At 40.8% G+C, this 20,476-nt stretch overlaps 1 protein-coding gene and 1 pseudogene across 6 annotated transcripts in view; one reads left to right on the top strand and one right to left on the bottom strand.

The window, feature by feature from the left end:
- Sec23a (Sec23 homolog A, COPII coat complex component) overlaps window positions 1-20,476 on the top strand; it is a 48,896-nt gene that overhangs the window by 959 nt on the left and 27,461 nt on the right. Inside the window, exons 1-7 of one of the 6 annotated variants that reach the window (XM_039112796.2) lie at window positions 538-805; window positions 5,331-5,576; window positions 7,190-7,247; window positions 7,721-7,807; window positions 10,670-10,906; window positions 14,435-14,514; window positions 15,486-15,630. In XM_039112796.2, the coding sequence (XP_038968724.1) occupies window positions 5,356-5,576; window positions 7,190-7,247; window positions 7,721-7,807; window positions 10,670-10,906; window positions 14,435-14,514; window positions 15,486-15,630 (828 nt within the window). In that variant the 5' untranslated portion in view covers window positions 538-805; window positions 5,331-5,355. Of the gene's footprint in view, window positions 1-537; window positions 814-5,330; window positions 5,577-7,189; window positions 7,248-7,720; window positions 7,822-10,669; window positions 10,907-14,434; window positions 14,515-15,485; window positions 15,631-20,476 lie in introns of those variants that run through there. The other 5 variants (XM_008764661.4, XM_063262377.1, NM_001105732.2 and 2 more) reach the window with 5 other exon arrangements.
- Window positions 17,169-18,837, bottom strand: LOC134479211 (high mobility group protein B1-like; annotated as a pseudogene).

Raw genomic sequence — 20,476 nt, 5'->3', positions numbered from 1 at the left:
GGCAAGTTAGGTTACTTAGCTGAGCCTTCTCATTGGCTCTTGACGCAGACGAAAATTCAAAATTAGGATAATCTGAGCATCTTTTTTTCTAGCGAATACTTCAAGTATTTTTAACTAGTGGTTCGTTCTTTTTCCGCTTGAACACACGGATAAAATATCAGGAAAAACATAAAAAGAGATTTTTATATATCCTAGAAAACAGAAAAACAATCATTCAAACAAACGGTGGACGCGAAAGCTACATCAGGTGGTTAACAAATCTTTTTTTCGTTGCTACCAATGTCCCAGTCAGGTATCTTAACCTTAATATTAAGCATAGACCCCAGACCCGTGAAGCTTCTCAGGAGAAGCTTCTGCCACATTCCACCTTTTATTACTCCGGTTACATCCCTCCGGCCACCCGCCCCGCCTATTGCTTCCTGCTCGCCCCGCCCCTTCCTGAATTGTCCCCGCCCTCTGCTTTGCTTTGCTTGGACTTCCTTCACGCTCGCCCCACCCTCTTTATTACTCCGGTTCATCTTTTCCGCCACTCATCCCTCCCATTACCTCCTGCGCGCCCCACCCCTTCCGGGACTGTTCCCACCTCTCACCTCCCTCTTGCCCCGCCCCTCCGTTAGTCGCATCCCCGCCTCCTCCCATTTGACGTGGCAGAGGCGGCACCAGCCATGTTGTCCTGGAAGAGGCTCTCCTAGAGGCCGGGGGCGGGGCGGCGCCGCCCCTGATTGCGGTGCCAGGGCTGCTCCAGGGCTTTGGAGCGGACTGACTGCAAGGCGGAGGCTGTGGCCGTCACGGAGCTCCTAGGAAGGTACTGTGGTAAGGACTGGTGTCGAAACCACCTCTGCTCTACCGGGGTCTGAATCGGAGCTGGGAGGCGGGCAGTGGGCCGGAGTCTTAGGACTGTGTTGGCTCTGTCCTGGTTGTGCCTAAGCAGCGAGGTGTGCGGGAGACTGTGGCCCAGCGCCGAACCAAGAGTGCCGAGCCCTGTGCTTGTCATGGCGACAGAGCGCTCTCATCTCTAGTTCTCCTAGTTTAGGTAGAAAGACAGGAGCGGGATGGAGAACGACGGTCTGAGCATCTAGCCCTGCACCCACCCCCACCTCCTGGGTGACACCTTTCCCATCCCTGCCCAGGGCTCCTGTGCCCTAGGGCCTCTAGGTTTGTTTCTTGACTGCTCAGGAGTGCCCTAGACTTTGAACCCAGGTGACAACATCATCCTTAATTCGGCCTTGGGCCTTATAAAGGTTAAAGAGAAAAATACCAGGTATTAGCTAGTGCCTTAGGCCTTGATTACTAATGATCAGCTTTCAGAACTATACCTTGCACTGGGGCATTTATTCTGACTGTAGAGCTTTACTTTTTGTGGGAAAGGAAGAGTAAGAGTCACAATAAATCCATAGGTAGACAAGAGTGGAGACGTTTAATTCATCTTGTCAGCTAAACTTCTGTCGTGTCTTAACACAACCCCACCCTAAGCCATGGATAACTCGGCATACTTGCTGAAAGAAATTTAAATTTAAATGCATATTAAATCTTCTTTCTTTCCAGTATCTTCAGAAATCCTTCGTTTTTAATTGTTTCAACGACCTATAGTATTATTGCCCCAAATTTCTCATAGAACTAATGTAAAATTTGAAAGTCAGAAAAGTTATTGTCCAAGAGCAAAACATTTGTTATTCAGTTCATTTCATTGGAAATTTTACAACTGGGGCCGGGAAGATGGCTCAGGAGAGCACTGGTTGCCATCGGTACACACACACACACACACACACACACACACACACACACACACACACACACACACAGAGCTCACTACTTACTGGCTTATAATCATTTGTAATACATATACACACACAGTGGCTCATTACTGACTTACAATCATTTGTAACCCCCCCCCCACACCTTTCCTGTCCCTCCCCCTCCCCCCAGGCTCACTACTGGTTTACAAGCATCTGTAACTCCATTCCTAGAGTATCCACCGCCCTCTTCTGGCTTCCACAGGTACCACACACACATAGTATACAGACAAATACAGGCAAAACACAGATACACAAAAGCGAAATAAATATATATAAAAGAAAATTTGCAACCGAAACATAGAGAGGTAAAATGGTAACGGATATCTAAGTTACTCAAAATTTGTATGTTTTCCAGTTAGGAATGCATAAGGAGGCTAAAGTGGAATAGAGAAAAACAATACTATGGAAAGCCTTTCAGGATATGGGAAAGTATTTGCTCTGTTATGTTAAAGTGATATAATTAATGCATTGGTTCTATCAGGAGAAATTATTTAATTAAAATAGTTCTCACTGCTATAAATTATTGAAAAACTGACTTTTAAAAGAATGACCTTTTGTATCTTATATCACTTTTTAAAAAGACAGTTGGTTAAATCTGCATTCTAACGATATTTCAGGGGGTGTGTGTGTGTGTGTGTGTGTGTGTGTGTGTGTGTTTTAAACAGGGTCTCATTATGGCTGGTCTGGAACTGACAAGAGAAGAGATCCACCTGCCTCTGCCTCCTGAGTGCTAGGATTAAAGTCCTGTTCCAACAAGCCTGGCTCTATTTTTAGGCTAATGTTCATATTAGGTGATAAAGTGCTTGCCAGATACATCATCGCATTAAAGAAGTTTGTGAAAGGACTGTAGAGATGGGCTCTGATTTGAAGCATGAACAGTTACTGCTTTGGAAAGAGAAGTAAGGAAATGTTGTGCATGGCCATGTAACTGGACAGAGTAAGAACAGTAAAGTGAGAGTGTGAAGAAGTTCAGAGAACAGCAGTGAGCAGAGAGAGAAGCTGAGAGAAAAGACTGAGCAAGAGGGAAACTGTGCTCACATATCACTCAGGTGCACCTTGTATGTGCCAATGAAATAGAAGGATGTGGAGTAGAGTTCAGTCAGGGGCTGGAGCTGGCTCAGCCTTCAAGAGCATTGGCTGCTCTTCCAAGCCCCCACATGGCCTCCCACAACTGTCTGTAACTCCAGTTCTAGGGAATCTGATACCCTCACACATACATATATGTACCCTCATACATATATGCAGGCCAAACACCAATGCACACACAATACAAATAAATCAATCATTTAAAGAAGCATTCTAGATATGAATCCAGTCCACTGCCTGTTGTGAATGAAGGCAGTGGTTCACAGAACCTCTTTTAAATACTTTTAAACAGTATTGAGGATCCAAAGAAAGACATGTTTATTTTTATATCCTAAAAACAAAACAAAACAAAACAAAAACAAAACCAGTATGTGAAGTCTGCATTCTGCATGGGAAGGGGAAGCAAAGAAAGATCATTTTTGTTCATGCAGTCATTTTCTTCTGTGTGATCTCTGCCCCCCTTTTCTTTGCCCATTACTTTTAGTTTTGTTTCTTTGAGACAGGGTCTCATTCTGTCAACTGGTAGCCCAGGTTACAGCAATCCTTCTGGCTTAGTTTCCCCTAGTGCTGGGCTTGCAAGCATGTACCACCATGCCTTTTCTGCTGGTTATACCCCATGGGCTTGCTGCTGCTTTTTCCAAGTACAGCCTAGTAAACAGGCCAGCAACAGCTGGAAAGTCGTTCAGGCCTGCTGCTTTCTATCAGCCTCATCCATCAGTGTGGGTGGCTCACAGAATTAATCCTAGATACGACAACATTTAAGTTCCTTCCCAACTTGGTCTTAGCAGCATTTTTATTGACTAGAAACATGTTTCTCAGTTTTGGAAGAAATCCAAATCGATGCTATATTGGGTATCTGGTGAGGGCCTGTTCTGGTGCATACGTGGCACTTTGTAGTTTATTTTTACATGGCAGAAAAGACAGCAGAGTTTTCTGGAGTCTTAAAAATGAGGCCACATGAATCCTATTCATTTAAGATCAGTTTCTTTCCCTGCCATTTCTCTTAGCAAACTTAATATCCATATTTATTCTTCTGACAATGTAGGTTTACGATTTTAAACTTAATTAAAACTTAATTGAAAAACATTTGTTTTATTTTTATGGATGTTTTGCCTGCATAAATGTCTGTGTACCATGTGGGTGCATGTTGCCTCAGATTCTAGAGGGTGCTAGATCTCCTGGAGCAGAGTCATAGAATCTGCTTGTAAGCTGTCACATGGGCATTAGGAATTGAACCTAACAGCCATGCTCCTAATCACAGAGCCATCTCTCTGTCCCTGCCTACCCCCCTTTTAAGGTTTTTTTTTTTAAATAATGCATACAGGTACTTTGCTTGCCTGTATGTCTGTATACCACTTGTATGCCTAGTACCTTTGGGGAAGAAGAAAGAATCGGAGCACACAGAACCTGAGTTACACATTGTTGTTAGCTGGCAGGTGGGTGCTGGAAACCGAAGCCAGTTCTCTGCAAAGAACTATGAGTATTCATAACTATTGCCATGTCTCCAGCTTCATTATTTTAGCCTGATTGCCTTAATTTTGTGCATTAGTATTTGGAATTCTACACTTTTGTGCATTTCGGTTCTTCAGTTTTCGTTCATGACTAACCATTTATTCCAGCTTAAGAGCCAGAGAGGGGCGGGATTGTGCTCTAGATGGGGAAGCCAGCAGCCTAGCCAGCCAGTTAGAAGGTAATAAGATACCCGGTTGTGGTAATACATGTTTATAATCCCAGCACTCGGTGGGCTGCAGCTGGAGGATGGAGGTTTTCAGGATCACCTGGTTTATATAGTAAGACTCTTTTAAAACAGTGACAATGACAAACCATAACCAGGACACCTAAACCCACCTATGAACTTAAAATACTATGTTACAATTATATATATATATATATATCTCAAATGCTTTGGTAAGTTAGGATTCAGTTCCTGTGGGGGGCTCTGTGGAATGTAAACCCTGGAGATGCCACTCAATAGGGATTTTGTTTATCATGCTGCTAATGCTCTCTGCCTAGCTCCAGGAATAGCAGAAACACTATTGACTAACGGTCTCCTAGAAAGTCTGGTGAGAGCCTGTCATTTTATAATTAAAAACCATGTATATTTTATAATTTCATGATTTTTATATCTGTTTATTTGGAGGTCAGAGGGCACCTTGGTTCTCTCCTTCTACCGTGTGGGTTCCAGGGATCAAACTCTGTTCATCAGACCCTCCAGCAAGTGCTTTTAACCCTGTCTCACTGGTCCTTGTGAACAGTTTTAAAAGAGTGAAAATCCCTTTCTTGTGAGCATTAGGCTCTGTAGAGGCATTACAGATTATGAGTGGAGTTGCTATACGTTCATTTAGTCATAATTTTTAATGTTAACATAAGAGGTGGGAAAACATAATCACTTTTAATTTTTCTTGAGGCTTTTGGACTTTTATAAATATCTTCTGACTTATGTTTCAGACAGAAATAAGAATCAAGTGCTACAATGACAACCTATTTGGAATTTATCCAACAAAATGAAGAACGAGACGGGGTCAGGTTCAGTTGGAATGTTTGGCCATCTAGTCGTCTGGAAGCTACAAGAATGGTTGTTCCAGTGGCAGCCCTGTTTACACCTTTGAAGGAGAGACCTGACTTACCACCCATTCAGTACGAGCCTGTCCTGTGCAGTAGGACGACTTGCCGTGCAGTTTTGAATCCTTTATGGTAATTAAAATACATGGAAAAACTAATGTGATAATACCATTCAGAACTACAATTTGTGCTGGGGGTTTTCGCTGAGCCATTCAATAAAGTGCACATCCAGCATACACAGGGCCCTGGGTTCAATCCCTAGCTTCACAGAAACCAGCACAGATTGATCTCAGTACTCAGAAAGTGGAGGCAGGGAAAATCTGTTAAGGTTATCTTTGACTACATAGCAAATTCAAAGCCAATCTGGACTACATGAGATCATCTCAACAAAGAGAAAAAAATAGATTGTTTTTTGTTCATTTATGTAAGAAATCCATTTTTTTTTCTGTTTAGAGTTATAGTCAAGTACAAAGAATCTTAATTTTGGTATTCTAGTTATAGTGAATTGGGAATGTGAAGAGACCAGATACTGGTGTGATATTCAAAAGGTGCTAATATATATTGAGACAGAGTTTCTTTCTGTAGACCTTGGCAGGCGTGGATCTCAGATTTGCCTGCCTCTGTCTCCTGAGTGCTCAGATGAAAGGTGTGTGCTGCCACCACCAACCAAAAGGTGCTGTCATTCCTAAGGCAAAATTTCAGAAAACATTTTTAAAATTTCTCTTTCTTCTACCTCTTCTCCTATCTAGTCTGCTAGTGAGTGGTGAGTTCTACCTCCAAAACATGGATTCTTTGTTTTTTTTACTTGGTGTTTGCTAGTGCTGGACTATAGGTGTGTGCTACTCTGCCTGGCTCAATCTGTCTTTCTGATCGATGTGCTATCATACATCTTTTTTCTTTCTGAGCCTTGGGCACACCAACTTTACCTACAGCCTGAAACCTTGCAACCTTTTCCTGGGGTTGGCTGCTTTCCCTTCAGGCTGTTCTTCAAGTTCTGAAGTCCTTCCCTTGTTTTTTATTTGCCATTATCTTTGTTGTTCATTTATTTGTTTTTGAGGCAGTCTTACTCTGTGGCTGGCCTGGAACGGGCTTTGTAGCCAAACAAGCCTTGAACTTGCAGTGGTCTTGAGGTTGGATTGCAAGTGTGTACCAAAGGCACTCCCTTCAAGTAGCTGTTCAACATAGTCTCTAGAGATATCTGTGCTTTCTTTATCTGTTTAATTAAAATGTGTGTGTGTGTGTGTGTGTGTGTGTGTGTGTGTGTGTGTGTGTGCGCGCGCGCGTGTGTGTGTGTGTGTGTGTGTGTGTACATTGCTCATGAGTGGTACTGTGTGTGTGTAGGTCACTGGACAAGGGTTTTGGAGTTGAACCTCTTCTGCCATGGTTCTGGGTGTTGAATTTAGGTTGTTCGGTTTTCTTGGAAAGCACTTTGACCCAGTGAGACGCCTTACTGGCCCTTTAATCTTTATTATCGCTACTTAAGTAGTATTTTCAGCTGGGTGTGATAGTACAGGTCACTCCAGAAACTCAGCCTATTCTCAGGGTACAGTTTAGTTTAGTGATAAATGATTGCCTAATATATGAGGCTTTGAGTTCAATCCCTCATGCCCCAATAAAAACCAGTCACTTTGATGATCATTTTTAATCCATTTGTGAATTTGAATGAAATTAATTTTATTTCAATTAAAGTCCTTGTAAAATTAAACTGAAATGTTACCTAACTAATCTGTCTTTTCTTACAACAGTCAAGTTGATTATCGAGCAAAACTCTGGGCTTGCAACTTTTGTTACCAAAGGAATCAGGTAAGGACATAACTTACAGATGCTAATGCTGTAGTGATGTGTTGATGCTCATATAGGGAAATGCTTGTTTAAAAAAGGATAAAAGGTTGTGTGTGGGTGGGTGAGCATAGGCAATGCTGCACATGTAGAGGGCAGAGGACAGAGGAGGGATTTGGTTCTTTTATACCTCATGGGCCAGGGATCAAGGTAGTGAGTGTTAGAAGCAAGACCTTTATCTACTGTCGTCTCACCAGCCTAGAAATACCTTCTTAGTAATTAAATGAAACTAGACTGGTCTACACAGTGAGTTTCAAGGACAGCCAGGGGTGCATAGAAATACCCCATCTCAGAAATAAAGACAAAAACAAAAGCAAAAAGCAAAGAATAACAACAATAAAAGGGCAAAAATTAAGAGATAAGGAAATTTTGAATTTAAAACTGCATTTCTGATTCTGATAAATAATTTGGTAATTTTTTTATTTTCCTGTTTGTAGTTTCCACCTACATATGCTGGGATATCTGAATTGAACCAGCCTGCCGAGCTTTTACCCCAGTTTTCAAGCATTGAATATGTAGTTCTGGTAAGAACAGAAAAGTAGGTATTTAAGAAAGCTGTAAGTAGACAAGGGCTTATGTCAGAGTAATTGTCAAAGTGGAGATGACTTTAAGGGCATGCCAGCAAATCAGACTGAGGAGTTCAAAGGTAAGGACTGTCAAGGTCAAACGATGAAGGTCATTTGTGACTGAAGTTATCTGATGATTGGTCAGATACTAGGCAGGATGGTGTAACTTGATCAGTAAGCATTGAATATGAGTTTTGTTTTATAATTGGAAGTTCTCTTGTCGCACACTTAGTCAATAAAGAGCTAAGTCTGCTGATGTGACCCTGAGTTTATGAATGAACATGTCCTTGAATTGGGAAAATATTTTTCCTAGTGTGAACAGTTTTACAAAGTTGCTTATAGATTTAATCGTGGAGAGCTGGGCATATTAGGTTATGCCTGTAGTCATAGAACTGGCTGTGGAAACAGGAGGACAGGAGTTCAAGGTTATCTTGATCTGTAAGTTTGAGGCCTACCTGGACTTTATGAAACTCTGTCTCTAAGCAATAAAAAAAAAAGTATAGAAATTTAAAACTGTAAATATATTTTTGAGACACTGTCTGTCTCTGAAGCCCTGGATAGCTTCCAACTTCCTGTGGAGAGCAGGTTGCTACTGTCTGCCTCCCGAGTGCTGGGATTAAAGGTATGCACCATTATGCCTGGCCAATAAAAAAAAATACTGAATGTGGTATAGGAACAGAGTTATGGTTTACTTGAACTAGTCACTATGTTTATCAAACCTGGCTAGTTTTGATTTTTTGAAAAGCCATCTCAGTCTTAGATAATTATTTTATAAATATCATCTCATTATTTTTAGTTTAAAATGATTTAAATAAAACTGCTGATCTGGCTCAGTGTTAAGAATACTTGATGCTCTTGCAGAGGACCTGAGTTCAGTTCCCAGCACCCATGTCTTTTGTTCAAAACTGCCTGGAATCATAACTCCAGTGGATCTGATGCTCTGCTCTGGACTCGAGGGCATCTGCATTAACATATCCACCAACACGTGGAAACCCACACATATTTACTTAGACAGTGAAATAAACCCCGACACAAATAATTTTTAAAAATGACAATACTTACAGAAATATAATCATGTTAATTGGTAGAATGCTATTTAACTTACTCTATACAGTTTGACCACAAACTCAGTACATGGTTTATATTGTTTGCTTTATTTTTTTATATAGCTTTGTTATTAAACCAGGGTAATCTTGAATATATTGTTCTAAGTGATCCCTCCCTGAGTAGTTAAGACTAAAGGTGTGCCCATACCTGGTCTGAATTTTGTAGTTGTTAAAATATTATTTGAAAAATACTTTAAAAGTTATATTAATTATTATTATCATTATTAACAGCCTAGTCTCATGTATGTCAGGCTGGCCTCAAGCTTTCTTTTTTTTTTTATTAACTTGAGTATTTCTTATTTACATTTCGAGTGTTATTCCCTTTCCCGGTTTCTGGGCAAACATCCCCCTAATCCCTCCCCCTCCCTTTCTTTTTGGGTGTTCCCCTCCCCATCCTCCCCCCATTGCCGCCTTCCCCCCAACAATCTAGTTCACTAGGGGTTCAGTCTTAGCAGGACCCAGGGCTTCCCCTTCCACTGGTGCTCTTACTAGGATATTCATTGCTACCTATGAGGTCAGAGTTCAGGGTCAGTTCATGTATAGTCTTTAGGTAGTGGCTTAGTCTCTGGAAGCTCTGGTTGCTTGGCATTGTTGTTCATATGGGGTCTCGAGCCCCTTCAAGCTCTTCCAGTTCTTTCTCTGATTCCTTCAACGGGGGTCCTATTCTCAGTTCAGTGGTTTGCTGCTGGCATTCGCCTCTGTATTTGCTGTATTCTGGCTGTGTCTCTCAGGAGCGATCTACATCCGGCTCCTGTCGGCCTGCACTTCTTTGCTTCATCCATCTTGTCTAATTGGATGGCTGTATATGTAGGCCTCAAGCTTTCTATATAGATGAAGACGGCCTTCAATTCTTATTCCTCCTGCTTCTGTCTCCCCAGTGCTTGGTCACAGGTGTGCACATCTAGTTTGAAAAGTTATAAATGCTTATGAGAATTAAACTGCATGTAACTAAATAGAAATCCAAAGATCTCCCTCTGTCTCTCTCTGTCACTATCTCTCTCTGTCTCTGTCTCTCTGTCTCTGTCTCTCTCCCTCTGTCTCTGTCTCTCTGTCTCTCTGTCTCTGTCTCTCTGTCTTTTTGTCTCTGTCTCTCTCTTTCTGTCTCTGTCTCTCTCCCTCTGTCTCTCTGTCTTTTTGTCTCTTTCTCTCTCTGTCTCTGTCTCTCTCCCTCTGTCTCTGTCTCTCTCTCTGTCTCTCTCTGTGTTTCTTGAGAGAGGATCTCACTGTATATAGCCTTGACTGCCTGGAACTCACAGATTTCTGCCTGCCTCTTGCCTCACAAGTGCTAGGATTTAAGTGTGTGTTAGCATACCCAGATAAATGTGTGTGTGTGTGTGTGTGTGTGTGTGTGTGTGTATGTATGTATGTATGTTTGTTAGGGGTCAACACAATTTTCAGAAGTAGGCACTGTCCTTCTATTGTGGGCCCTGGGGATGAACTCAGGTCGTCAGGCTTGTGCCATCGTGCTTTTACCGCTGAGTCATCTTGTCAGCCCTTTAAACTTGTTTTTTTCTCAGTGCTGTGTCTTGTGTCTGTCTCCAGGACCACACATGACATGTTTCCCTTCTGTATGGCTTTGTTAGGACTCCATTGTATACACATATTAATATATTTCACTGTTGGCATTTTTAACTAGTTCCTGATTGCCTTGAATATTGTGCTAAAATGTTAATACCCTTATAAATGCTTTTCTTCCTGTATTTTCTTTTTAAAGCGTGGTCCCCAGATGCCTTTGATATTTCTCTATGTGGTTGATACTTGCATAGAGGATGAAGATTTACAGGCTCTGAAGGAATCCATGCAGATGTCGTTGAGCCTTTTGCCACCTACAGCTTTGGTTGGCCTTATTACTTTTGGGAGAATGGTGCAGGTTCATGAGCTTGGATGTGAAGGCATTTCAAAAAGCTATGTCTTCAGAGGAACAAAGGATCTGTCTGCCAAACAACTGCAGGTGAGTAAGATTGGGAGTGTTGACCCTGTTTATTTGTGTACTACATATGTTAGTGAATTTTTCTAGATGCATGTATTTTTAAAAATAGGATGGCTCACTCTGTTATAATTGCATTATGACAAGGCTTTAACTTTAGTGTTGGCATCAGTTTTATTTCTTGTGAAATTTAACTGTCATCCGAATGAAAGACTTTTCCATTTTACATAGTGTGTCTTGGATCTCTCTCGATGACCACATATATAGCCTGATTCATTTCTGTGATGGCTTAATTAGAATTTCATTCTATACGTGTACTCAGATCTCACTGTGGGCATTGTTTAGATACTAACTGTTTGTGCATAGATGCATGTGTGCGAGTGGAGGCCTTAGGACAACCTAAGGCATTGTTAGTCATCAGGCATCCTCTACTTCTTTTTTGTCTTTTGTTTATTTTTTGAGACAGGGTCTTTTGTGGACCCAGAACTTAATGGTTAGGCTAGGCTGGCTGGCTCCGAAGCCTCAGGGATCTGCTCACCAGTCTCTACCACTCTAGTGGATTACAGATTTGCACCATTACACTCAGATTTTTTTTAATGCATTGTGGGAGTGAACCCAGGTCTTTATGCTTTTGGGGCAAACACTTTACTGACTATACTATAGCTAGCCCAAGACTATTTCCTTTTAACTGTATCTTTAAAATTTGAAGCGATTTGAAGGTATGTCACTGGTCTGTACCTTAGCCTCTTGAGTGCAGGACACAGGTTTGTATCACTGTGCCTGTCTCTAAAGCCTGTTCTTTTTGTAGGTTTGTTGAAGATAAGGAAAGAGACAGTTTGAGAATTTGTTAAAGATACCTTGAGAGATGGTTGAGTGTGTTTATGTAGAAGAGAAGGAGACTAAAGACGATGAGTGAAAGTAAGAGATGAGCCTAGGGAAGCTTCAGAGGAGGTGTGGGATTCTGTTCAGAGGACAGGAGGCAGAGGACCCGAAAAAGGAGGACTGTTTTGGGGAGGCTGGAGAAGTGGGTACAGGTTGAAGATCCAAAGTTCTTTGAAACAAAAGTGTTTGGGAGTTTTGGAACTCTGTAGACAAGGTTGGTCTTCAATTCACAGAGGTAGGCCTGCTTCATGTTACGGTACTAGGTTTTTTGGAATATTTTTATACATAGGTATAGGAAAGGTGAGATGGAATCTCAGAAATGTGTCACTAGGCAGTTTCATCATGGTGTGACCATAGAGTACTTCTGTCAACTAAGAAGTTATGACATGATAGCTGACATACTCTCAGGGGCCCACCATTGTGTGTGGTCCATTATTGTCATGACATTGTGCAGAGAGAGATGATAACCAAGTATAAGCTAAAATAATTGATATTTAATATGTATGCTTATAGACACAACCTGAATGTAGCTTTATGGAGTTCAGTACTCTGTACTTTGACTATGGGGTATCATGTAAAGTTATGTGTGGAATTTTCCATTGTGGTATTCTGGTGACACTTAGAAACACTTAGGTTTTGGAGCATTTCAGGGTTTGAGTTTTTGGATTAGGCATACAAGCTATGTTATAAGGATGACTGCTTTTCAGGATGGTCATGAGAGTAAAACATGCCTTTGAATGTTTGCTTTTATTAATAGTAAATTATACATTTTTAAAGAGTAGTTTAATTCTCACTGTGGTCACTTAAATTATATAATACAAATGTGGCATTAAGAACAGACAAGTAATTGTCAATACAAGAAAAGTATTTTACTATAACATTTTTATCTTTCTGTGTTCAGCTAAAAAGAATCTGGCCTTTCTGCACAAATTGTCTAAGATTCCAATGTTAAAGTCTCTAGGGTTGGGGATTTGGCTCAGTGGTAGAGCGCTTGCCTAGCAAGCGCAAGGCCCTGGGTTCGGTCCCCAGCTCCGAAAAAAAAAAAAAGAACCAAAAAAATTAAAGCAAAAGTCTTCTAGTTGTTTAACTGTAAATTTCTCTTCATGATGATATTCAGTGTAGTGTAAACTCTGAGATTTGTAGCAAGATTTGGATTAAAATCCCGTGCTATTTATGTTAAGTAACTTCAGACAAATTTTATTACTGTGTGTTTTTTGTCTTTTATTTACATTTCTTTATTCTCCCTCCCTCCCCCCGTGTGTCTGCATGTACATGCCACTGTGCACATGCTGAAATCAAAGGACAGCGTACGGTATTGCTTCTCTCTTACATGTGGCATCCAAGTCCTGGGAATTGAGTTAGGTTGCCATGTTTGACAGCAAGCATCTTCGCCTGTCAGTCATCTCTTTCCTCCCTTTTGAAATAGTGCCTTTTTATGTATCCCAGAGTGGCTTTGAATCATTAATTCTCTTGTTTCCTGAGTAGCCCATGCATCACTGGACCTAGCTTGTCATTATTATTTTTTATGAGAATAGTATTTTCGAAGGGTTTAGCTCAGAATTTTGTACATAGTGAAAAGTTGCTGCTTCTGATGGCAGTCCAGAGCACTGCGGAACTAGGTTATTTTCCTTTGTAGATATGTAGATTTTCGGCAGGGGATTTAGCTCAGTGGTAGAGCGCTTACCTAGGAAGCGCAAGGCCCTGGGTTCGGTCCCCAGCTCTGAAAAAAAGAACCAAAAAAAAAAAAAAAAAGATATGTAGATTTTCAGATTGATAAATACTTTTGCCACAATACTAAATAATGCTAAGCATTTCTAGATTAAGAAAATCGCAGTAACGTAACATTTTTATGTATAGAAAAGGATTATGGGGGATGGGGGGGAGAAGAAAAGGATTATGTATATCAGTGAAATCCAAAACAAAAGAGGTATTTTTATAAGACATTTAGCTTGAAAATCATGAATTAATTTATATCCCCAATGTGAGTCTATGTTCTTTTTTTTTTTTTAAAGATTGTTATTTAAAAAAGTGCACATGCATGCATGTGAGCACAGTTGCCTGCAGAGGTAGAAGAAAGGGTTGGCTTCCCGAGAGCTGGGGTTATATGTGGTTGTGGGCCACTTGATTCAGGTGCTGGATAAAACCCTGGTCTTCCGTAAGAGCTGCAGGGCTCTCAACTGCTAAGCCATCTCTCCTGTTCTTTATGTGCTTTCTCATAATGATGCAGGTACACTTTTATACTGCTTATAGATAACTTCATTCCTTCTAGATTTTTAACTACCCTGAGAGTAGAGAGTATTTTTTTTTTTTAAGACCACTGTATTCCTGCTACAGAGTAGGTATTTAAGTTAATAGTTGCTGAAAAGGCTGAATGCATTTAAGCTAAGAAGAAAGACATTTATGTTAATCATTAATGTATTGTGACTTCATTAGATAAGAAGTACTTCTAAATTAACATCCTTTTCACTCCATCATACCTTGTATGCTGCTCTTTTCTGGTGAATTGCTATGGAGGGAGTTCAGTCTCCACAGCTAGACTGTTTGCCTTCTGTGAAAAGCAACCTTACGTTTATTTTGTGTTTCTAATTTGTAGCACCTTTACCATCTTAAGAAGCTGATAAATAATGTGGAACTAAATAAAGTGATCTGACCAAAATTGTGTCTTTACAGGAAATGCTGGGGCTCTCTAAAGTACCTGTTACTCAGGCCACCCGTGGTCCTCAGGTACAGCAACCACCTCCTTCCAATAGGTAATTAATATAGCAAACAGAACCCTGTAGTTCACGCAGGTACTTGAAACATATCATGCCCTCAACTTGGACAAAGATATGTAATATTAAGTGTTGTTAAGAATATAAATAGATTGCAGTAGTATATAGTTTTAAAAAACAAACTATAACTTTTGGTGGAAGTTTCTTTTTTACTGAAGTGGTTCATTTTTTATCATTATGATGTTAGGAGTTTAGTTTTGATAGGTTTGTTTTTATTTTTAACTTCATACAATCTTTATGTGGTTGTGAGGAACTATGCAAAAATAGGGCCTCAAAAGCTTTTAATTTGTCTTTACTGGTAGCTTTTTCTTCTAATCAGAAGTGCTATTACTAAAATTGAGTTAATTGATCTATCTTCTAATTATTTTGGTCATCTTAGAACTTTAAAATAAATTGGTAGCAATTGTATAAGTTCTTGGCCAGTAGCAGCACAGCAACACCACTGGGAATGGTACACAGACTGTAGAATGGGGCCCAGTAACAGCAACCGCCCATTTTCTGGGGAAATAGTCTCATCTCATGTAACCAGGTTGGACTTAGACTCTGTGTATGGTCCATGATAACCTTGATCTCCTCATCCTCCTGTCTCTCCCTTCCTGGTGTTGAGACCACCATGGTGCATGACCACCATGTCTGACTCATTTCTTTCTCCTTCCTCCTCCTGCTCCTTCTTTCCCTCTGCCTCCTCTGTTTTCCCCACCCACTGGAGCATGTATGTGTGTGTCGCTGGGGAGCCAGCCTCGGGTCTTACATCTGCTAACTAGGGTCCTGCTGACTGAGCTACATCTCCAGTCATAACCAGTTTTCAAAGAAACACTCCAGCACACTCTGCTGCACACAGAAAGTTGTGGATTTTTGGTCTGCTGTGTATCACATATTTTTTTTCTAACTTAAGAGAAGTTTGTAAAATATCGCAATTTAAATGGCTTTTGTTTACTGTTGTTTTGCAGATTCTTACAGCCAGTACAGAAAATAGACATGAATCTCACAGATCTTCTGGGGGAACTTCAGCGAGACCCTTGGCCTGTACCACAAGGAAAGAGACCTTTGCGTTCCTCAGGAGTGGCGCTTTCTATAGCTGTAGGACTGCTTGAGGTAGTTATGGAGAAAACTTAATTTTGAAACATAAGATATTGTGTGTGTGTACACATGTGCGCACGCAGAAAGATGTGAGCAAACCCCGTGGTCGTGCTTGGTGGGCAGCCTTTCCTCTTCCTGTCCTCCTTTTCCTTCCTCCTGACCCCCCCTTCATCTTTGCTTTCCTTCTGTTTTACTGTACAGTCAGTTAGTGCGGAGCTTAACTGACAGCAGTCAGTGCAGGAGAGCTTAGCCTTCTGAACTGCACCGCCGTGCATGGATCTTTCCTTCTCTCTCTCTGTAATCGGTGTCCAGGACTGTTTTTAAAAGCTCCACACAAACAGTAGGTTGTGCCCAGTACTTCTCTCTGTGAGTGGGGTATTTCTCAGACTCCATTAAGTCCCTGGAGTGGCTGGCTCCAGCATCTTCGGGAGCCCTGTACTTACGCAGCCCTTCTCGGAGAGGTAGCAGTGGCCACCTGATAGAAGAGATGTGTATAGTCAAGACGTGAGACAGGGCATGTCCTCTCTCCTCACCACACGCTAGAAAGCAGCATGGTCAGCTATTCAAAAACTCCCCAGATCCTGTTTGATGATTTTATAAAAGGATTTATCCTTATTACTTTAAATTCTGTCTCAGTGTGTTCATGTGAGGAGAGTGCTCTCAGAGCTCTGAGGCAAGGCTAGAGTTACGTCTGGTACACTCGCTGGAAACTGAACTTGGTTCTACTGGTTGGAGAGACCTCTAGCTCCTGTTTGTTTTTTTTTTTTAAGATTTGTTTTTATTTTGTATTTATGAGTATTTTGTATGCATGCATGTCTGTGTACCACATGCATGCCTGGCTGCCCCTGGAAGCCAGAAAAGGCATTGGTTCCCCTGGCACTGGGGTTAGAGATGATTGTGAACTGCTGTGTGGATGCTGAGGACCAAGTTTGGGTCTTCTGTTGCTCAGACTAGTACACTTATCCTGTACTTGCCTCAGCTTCCCCAGAAGCTGTGATTATAGGTGGATGACACTTTTTCTTTTATCTTTCTAAAGTTTTATTTCAATTTTTTGATATATAATCACATAATTTCTCCTTTATCTTTCTTCCCTCTAAATTATACCATATACTTGTCTTTTTTTCTCTTTTAAATTCATGGCCTCCATTTCTTGTTATATACATATATGTACATATATATTTCTTTTTTTTTTCTTTTTTTTTTTTTGTTCTTTTTTTTTCGTAGCTGGGGACTGAACCCAGGGCCTTGTGCTTCCTAGGCAAGTGCTCTACCACTGAGCTAAATCCCCAACCCCATGTATTTCTAAGTAGGTAAATACATCCTGCTCAGTCCATGTAGTGTTATTTGTGTGTATGTTTTCTGAGCTGCAGTTACACACAAGCTGAAACGTCATTGCTTGTTCTCTCTCTTACTGCCTTCCACTGAGTGTGGTAGTTTCATTTGAGTGTGGTAGTTCTGAGCCTGCCTGCCAGCTTCTCTTTTCCTTCCATTTATTTTACCTCTCAGTTATCCCATTCTGTGTGAAGGCTTTCAGTGAATATAAGAGACAGATAGCTTCAATTTAATGCTTTAAAATTTTCTTTTTCAGTAAGAAATTTGATGTGTAGGTTGTTTTCTACTCTTATGCAAAATACTTGTTCTTCTTTGTTGATTTGTTTTTACCCAACCTCAGATAACCAGAAGAAAAAATATATATATTTTCATTTTTCTCTGGCTATCCATAAACTCATGGAAATCCACCTACCTCTACTTCCCAAGTGCTGGGATAAAAGTAAAGTGCTTTACTACCATACCTGGCTGAATTTTTTTGTTTATTAAACTAATTTTAAGAAAGTTACAGAATAGGTATACTTTGTAAAGACTTTGAAACAGAATGCAAAGTTTTATTTAAAAAAAAAAACAAAACCCTAAAGGCAGAGTTTTGGTTTCTTCCCAGTCTTTTTTTCTCTTAAATCTCTCAAGTGTTGGGATTTCAGGCATGTTCTCTTTACTCTTGGTATAGAATTAAAAAAAATATTGACAAAGTTTATCTTATTTATAATTTGAAAATATAATTTGTTGATATATATATATTTTTTAATAAAATTGTATTTACTTAGAAGCATTCAGAATGTCAAAAAACAACTGCCATCTTTTTGCAATTACAGAGTGGTATTCAGTTAACAGAACAACAATTACCTTTGTATAAGCTGCATCAGAGACAACTGAAGATGGAAAAAAAAAACAAAACAAAAGAAAACCAAAAGAAAAAAAAACAAAAACAAAAACAAAGAAACTAAAAACCAAACTACTGTCCCCATATATAACTAATGTGTGCTGTGCACCAACAAGAACCTGCTTTAATTTCCATGCCAATTTACAACCCCAGACTATACCAGGCAAGGCTAGTGGATATTGAAAATACCACCAGGACAGGGCTAGCTAAAGACACATTCGGTAGTGTGTTAACTATACAAAAAAGACACTGTGCAGTTTAAAAACAAATCTTACACAACCTTACATTTCAATTTTTTTCTTTTAAAGGAGTGAGTTGTATACAGGGGAGTTAAATGCTTTATAGACAAGAAAAAAAACTGCTAGAACCAACTTATTCATCATCATCTTCTTCATCTTCATCTTCCTCTTCCTCTTCATCCTTTTCTTCATCCTCTTTTTTGTCTTCCTCTTCCTTTCTTTTTCTTGCTCTTCTCAGCCTTGACCACCCCCTTTTTCGCTGCATCAGGTTTTCCTTTAGCTCTGTAGGCAGCGATATCCTTCTCATACTTCTCCTTCAGCTTGGCGGCCTTCTTCTCAGAGGACTGCTTATCATCATGGCAGTGTTGTTCCACATCTCTCCTAGTTTCTTTGCGACATCACCAATGGATAGGCCAGGATGCTCACCTTTGATTTTTGGGCGGTACTCAGAACAGAACAAGAAGAGGCTGAAGGAGGCCTCTGGGGGCATTGGGGTCCTTGAACTTCTTTTTGGTCTCCCCTTTTGGGGGATGTAGGTTTTCGTTTCTCTTTCATAACAAGCCTTGTCAGCCTTTGCCATATCTTCAAATTTCCCCTTTTCTTTAGCAGACATGGTCTCTAGCTCTCTGAGCACTTCTTGGAGAACTCTGAGAAGTTGACAGAAGCATCCGGGTGCTTCTTCTTGTGCTCCTCCCGGCAGGTTTGCACAAAGAATGCATATGAGGACATTTTGCCTCTGGGCTTCTTAGGATCTCCTTTGCCCATGTTTAGTTGATTTACCCCAGTGCCTGTCCGGCTCTTGCTTGCCCCAGCACTGTCTCTATGGAGCTCAATGTACTGCAATGGCTGTGAGAGCAGGAGCCAGATGCAGCCTCCAAAATTTTTTTTTTTTTGAGGTAGGATTTCTGTAGCCCAGGTTGGCCTAAACTCATATAGGTCTAGCTGACTCCTCCTGCCTCAGCCTTTAAAGTACTTCAATTACAGGTATGAGCTACTACTCACAGCATTAAGACAGTGCCATTTTTTTATTTTAAAGGTTTATTTATTTATTAAGAATACAGCGTTCTGTCTACATGTCTGCCTGCAGGTCAGAAGATAGCCTAGATCTTATTACAGATGGTTATGAGCCACCATGTGGTTGCTGGGAATTGAACTCAGGACCTCTGGAAGAGCAGCCAGGGCCCTTAACCTCCGAGTCATCCCGCTAGCCCTACAGTGCCATTTTTCAATGTCCTCACATAAATACTAACTATAGAGTTGCGTACCTTGCAAATAGCATGTAGAGAAAAGGACACTGCCCTTTGTCATTGTAGCCTGCTGCTTGATGAGCATCTTTGATGTCTCAGAGTTCAAGGACCCCTTTTCAGTGTTTCTCTAGATGGCCCATTTTTCCGCTTATCTTCAGTTCCTTTGTTTCTAAGAAGTGTTGAGAGTTCTTTCCTGTTAAATGTTTACTTTTGCCTTTCAGGGTGGCTGTAACTGTATGTACAGAATGAGCTTCACCCAGGGTTTGAGTTGGTCCCCTCCAGGAGAGTGATTATAGTCTTGTTCTTCTAAGGAGCCTTAGTTTCCTAGTAGGTACACTTAGACCTTTAGAGTTCTGAATATTGTAAGATGTTTAGGCTTGACTCTTTCTAACAATTCCGTTTGTTTTATTTCTTGATTACTCCTTCGCTCTGAAGACTTCCGTTGTTCTTCACCTTTGCTGTTTTGTTTTATTTTCCACAGTAGACTGACAGACTTCTGGAGATTGCATACCTTCATGTTCCTCAAATTCCCTTTTCTGTTCCTGTTTCTGGGCCGGTCTTTTCTCAGTTGTGTGTTCCTTGTCTCTAACTCAGTTGTCAGGCATGTTTCTTCAGCCCCTTCATTCTTTTAAGCTTTCTCAATTCTCTTAATCCCAGCATTTAGACAGTTACTGTGTTCTCTGTGATGCTAACATGACGTGCTCGTCGGTATTCTCAGCTCTCCGTGTGCATGCCACCCTCCCGCAGGAGCTGATGTGCTTTCGGCAGAGAAAGTTGACGTGCCTTAGCCGCAACCGTTGTTTCTGCGCACTGTATCTTCTTTCCCCTTTGCTGCTGTGTTTAATACGGAGGCACATTCACAAACATTATCATGTATTAATACACGCGTGCATATGTATTTGTGATTTTAACTTTTTCCTTTTAAGGAAAATTTCCATCTAGACTAGTCTGAAGTCCTCAGAGTTTCTTGTGTGTCAATAGCGTTCTTTTTTATGCTTCCATTTTATTTACGTATTTGAAGTTGTGTGTGGTGCTGGGTTCACCCGGGGCCGTGAGAGTCCTGGGAAAGAGCTTCCCTCTGAGCTTTGCTTGCAGCCCTGTTTCTCTATTTTTTAAAGGGGCAGGTACCCTTTCTCTATTCCATGGGCATCAGGTGGTAA

This window comes from Rattus norvegicus, chromosome 6, assembly GCF_036323735.1.
Source record: "Rattus norvegicus strain BN/NHsdMcwi chromosome 6, GRCr8, whole genome shotgun sequence".
In the NCBI taxonomy this organism is placed as follows: Eukaryota; Metazoa; Chordata; class Mammalia; order Rodentia; family Muridae; genus Rattus; species Rattus norvegicus.
The sequence above is the reverse complement of the archived record's forward strand: the minus strand, read 5'-3'. Positions and strand labels throughout refer to the sequence as shown.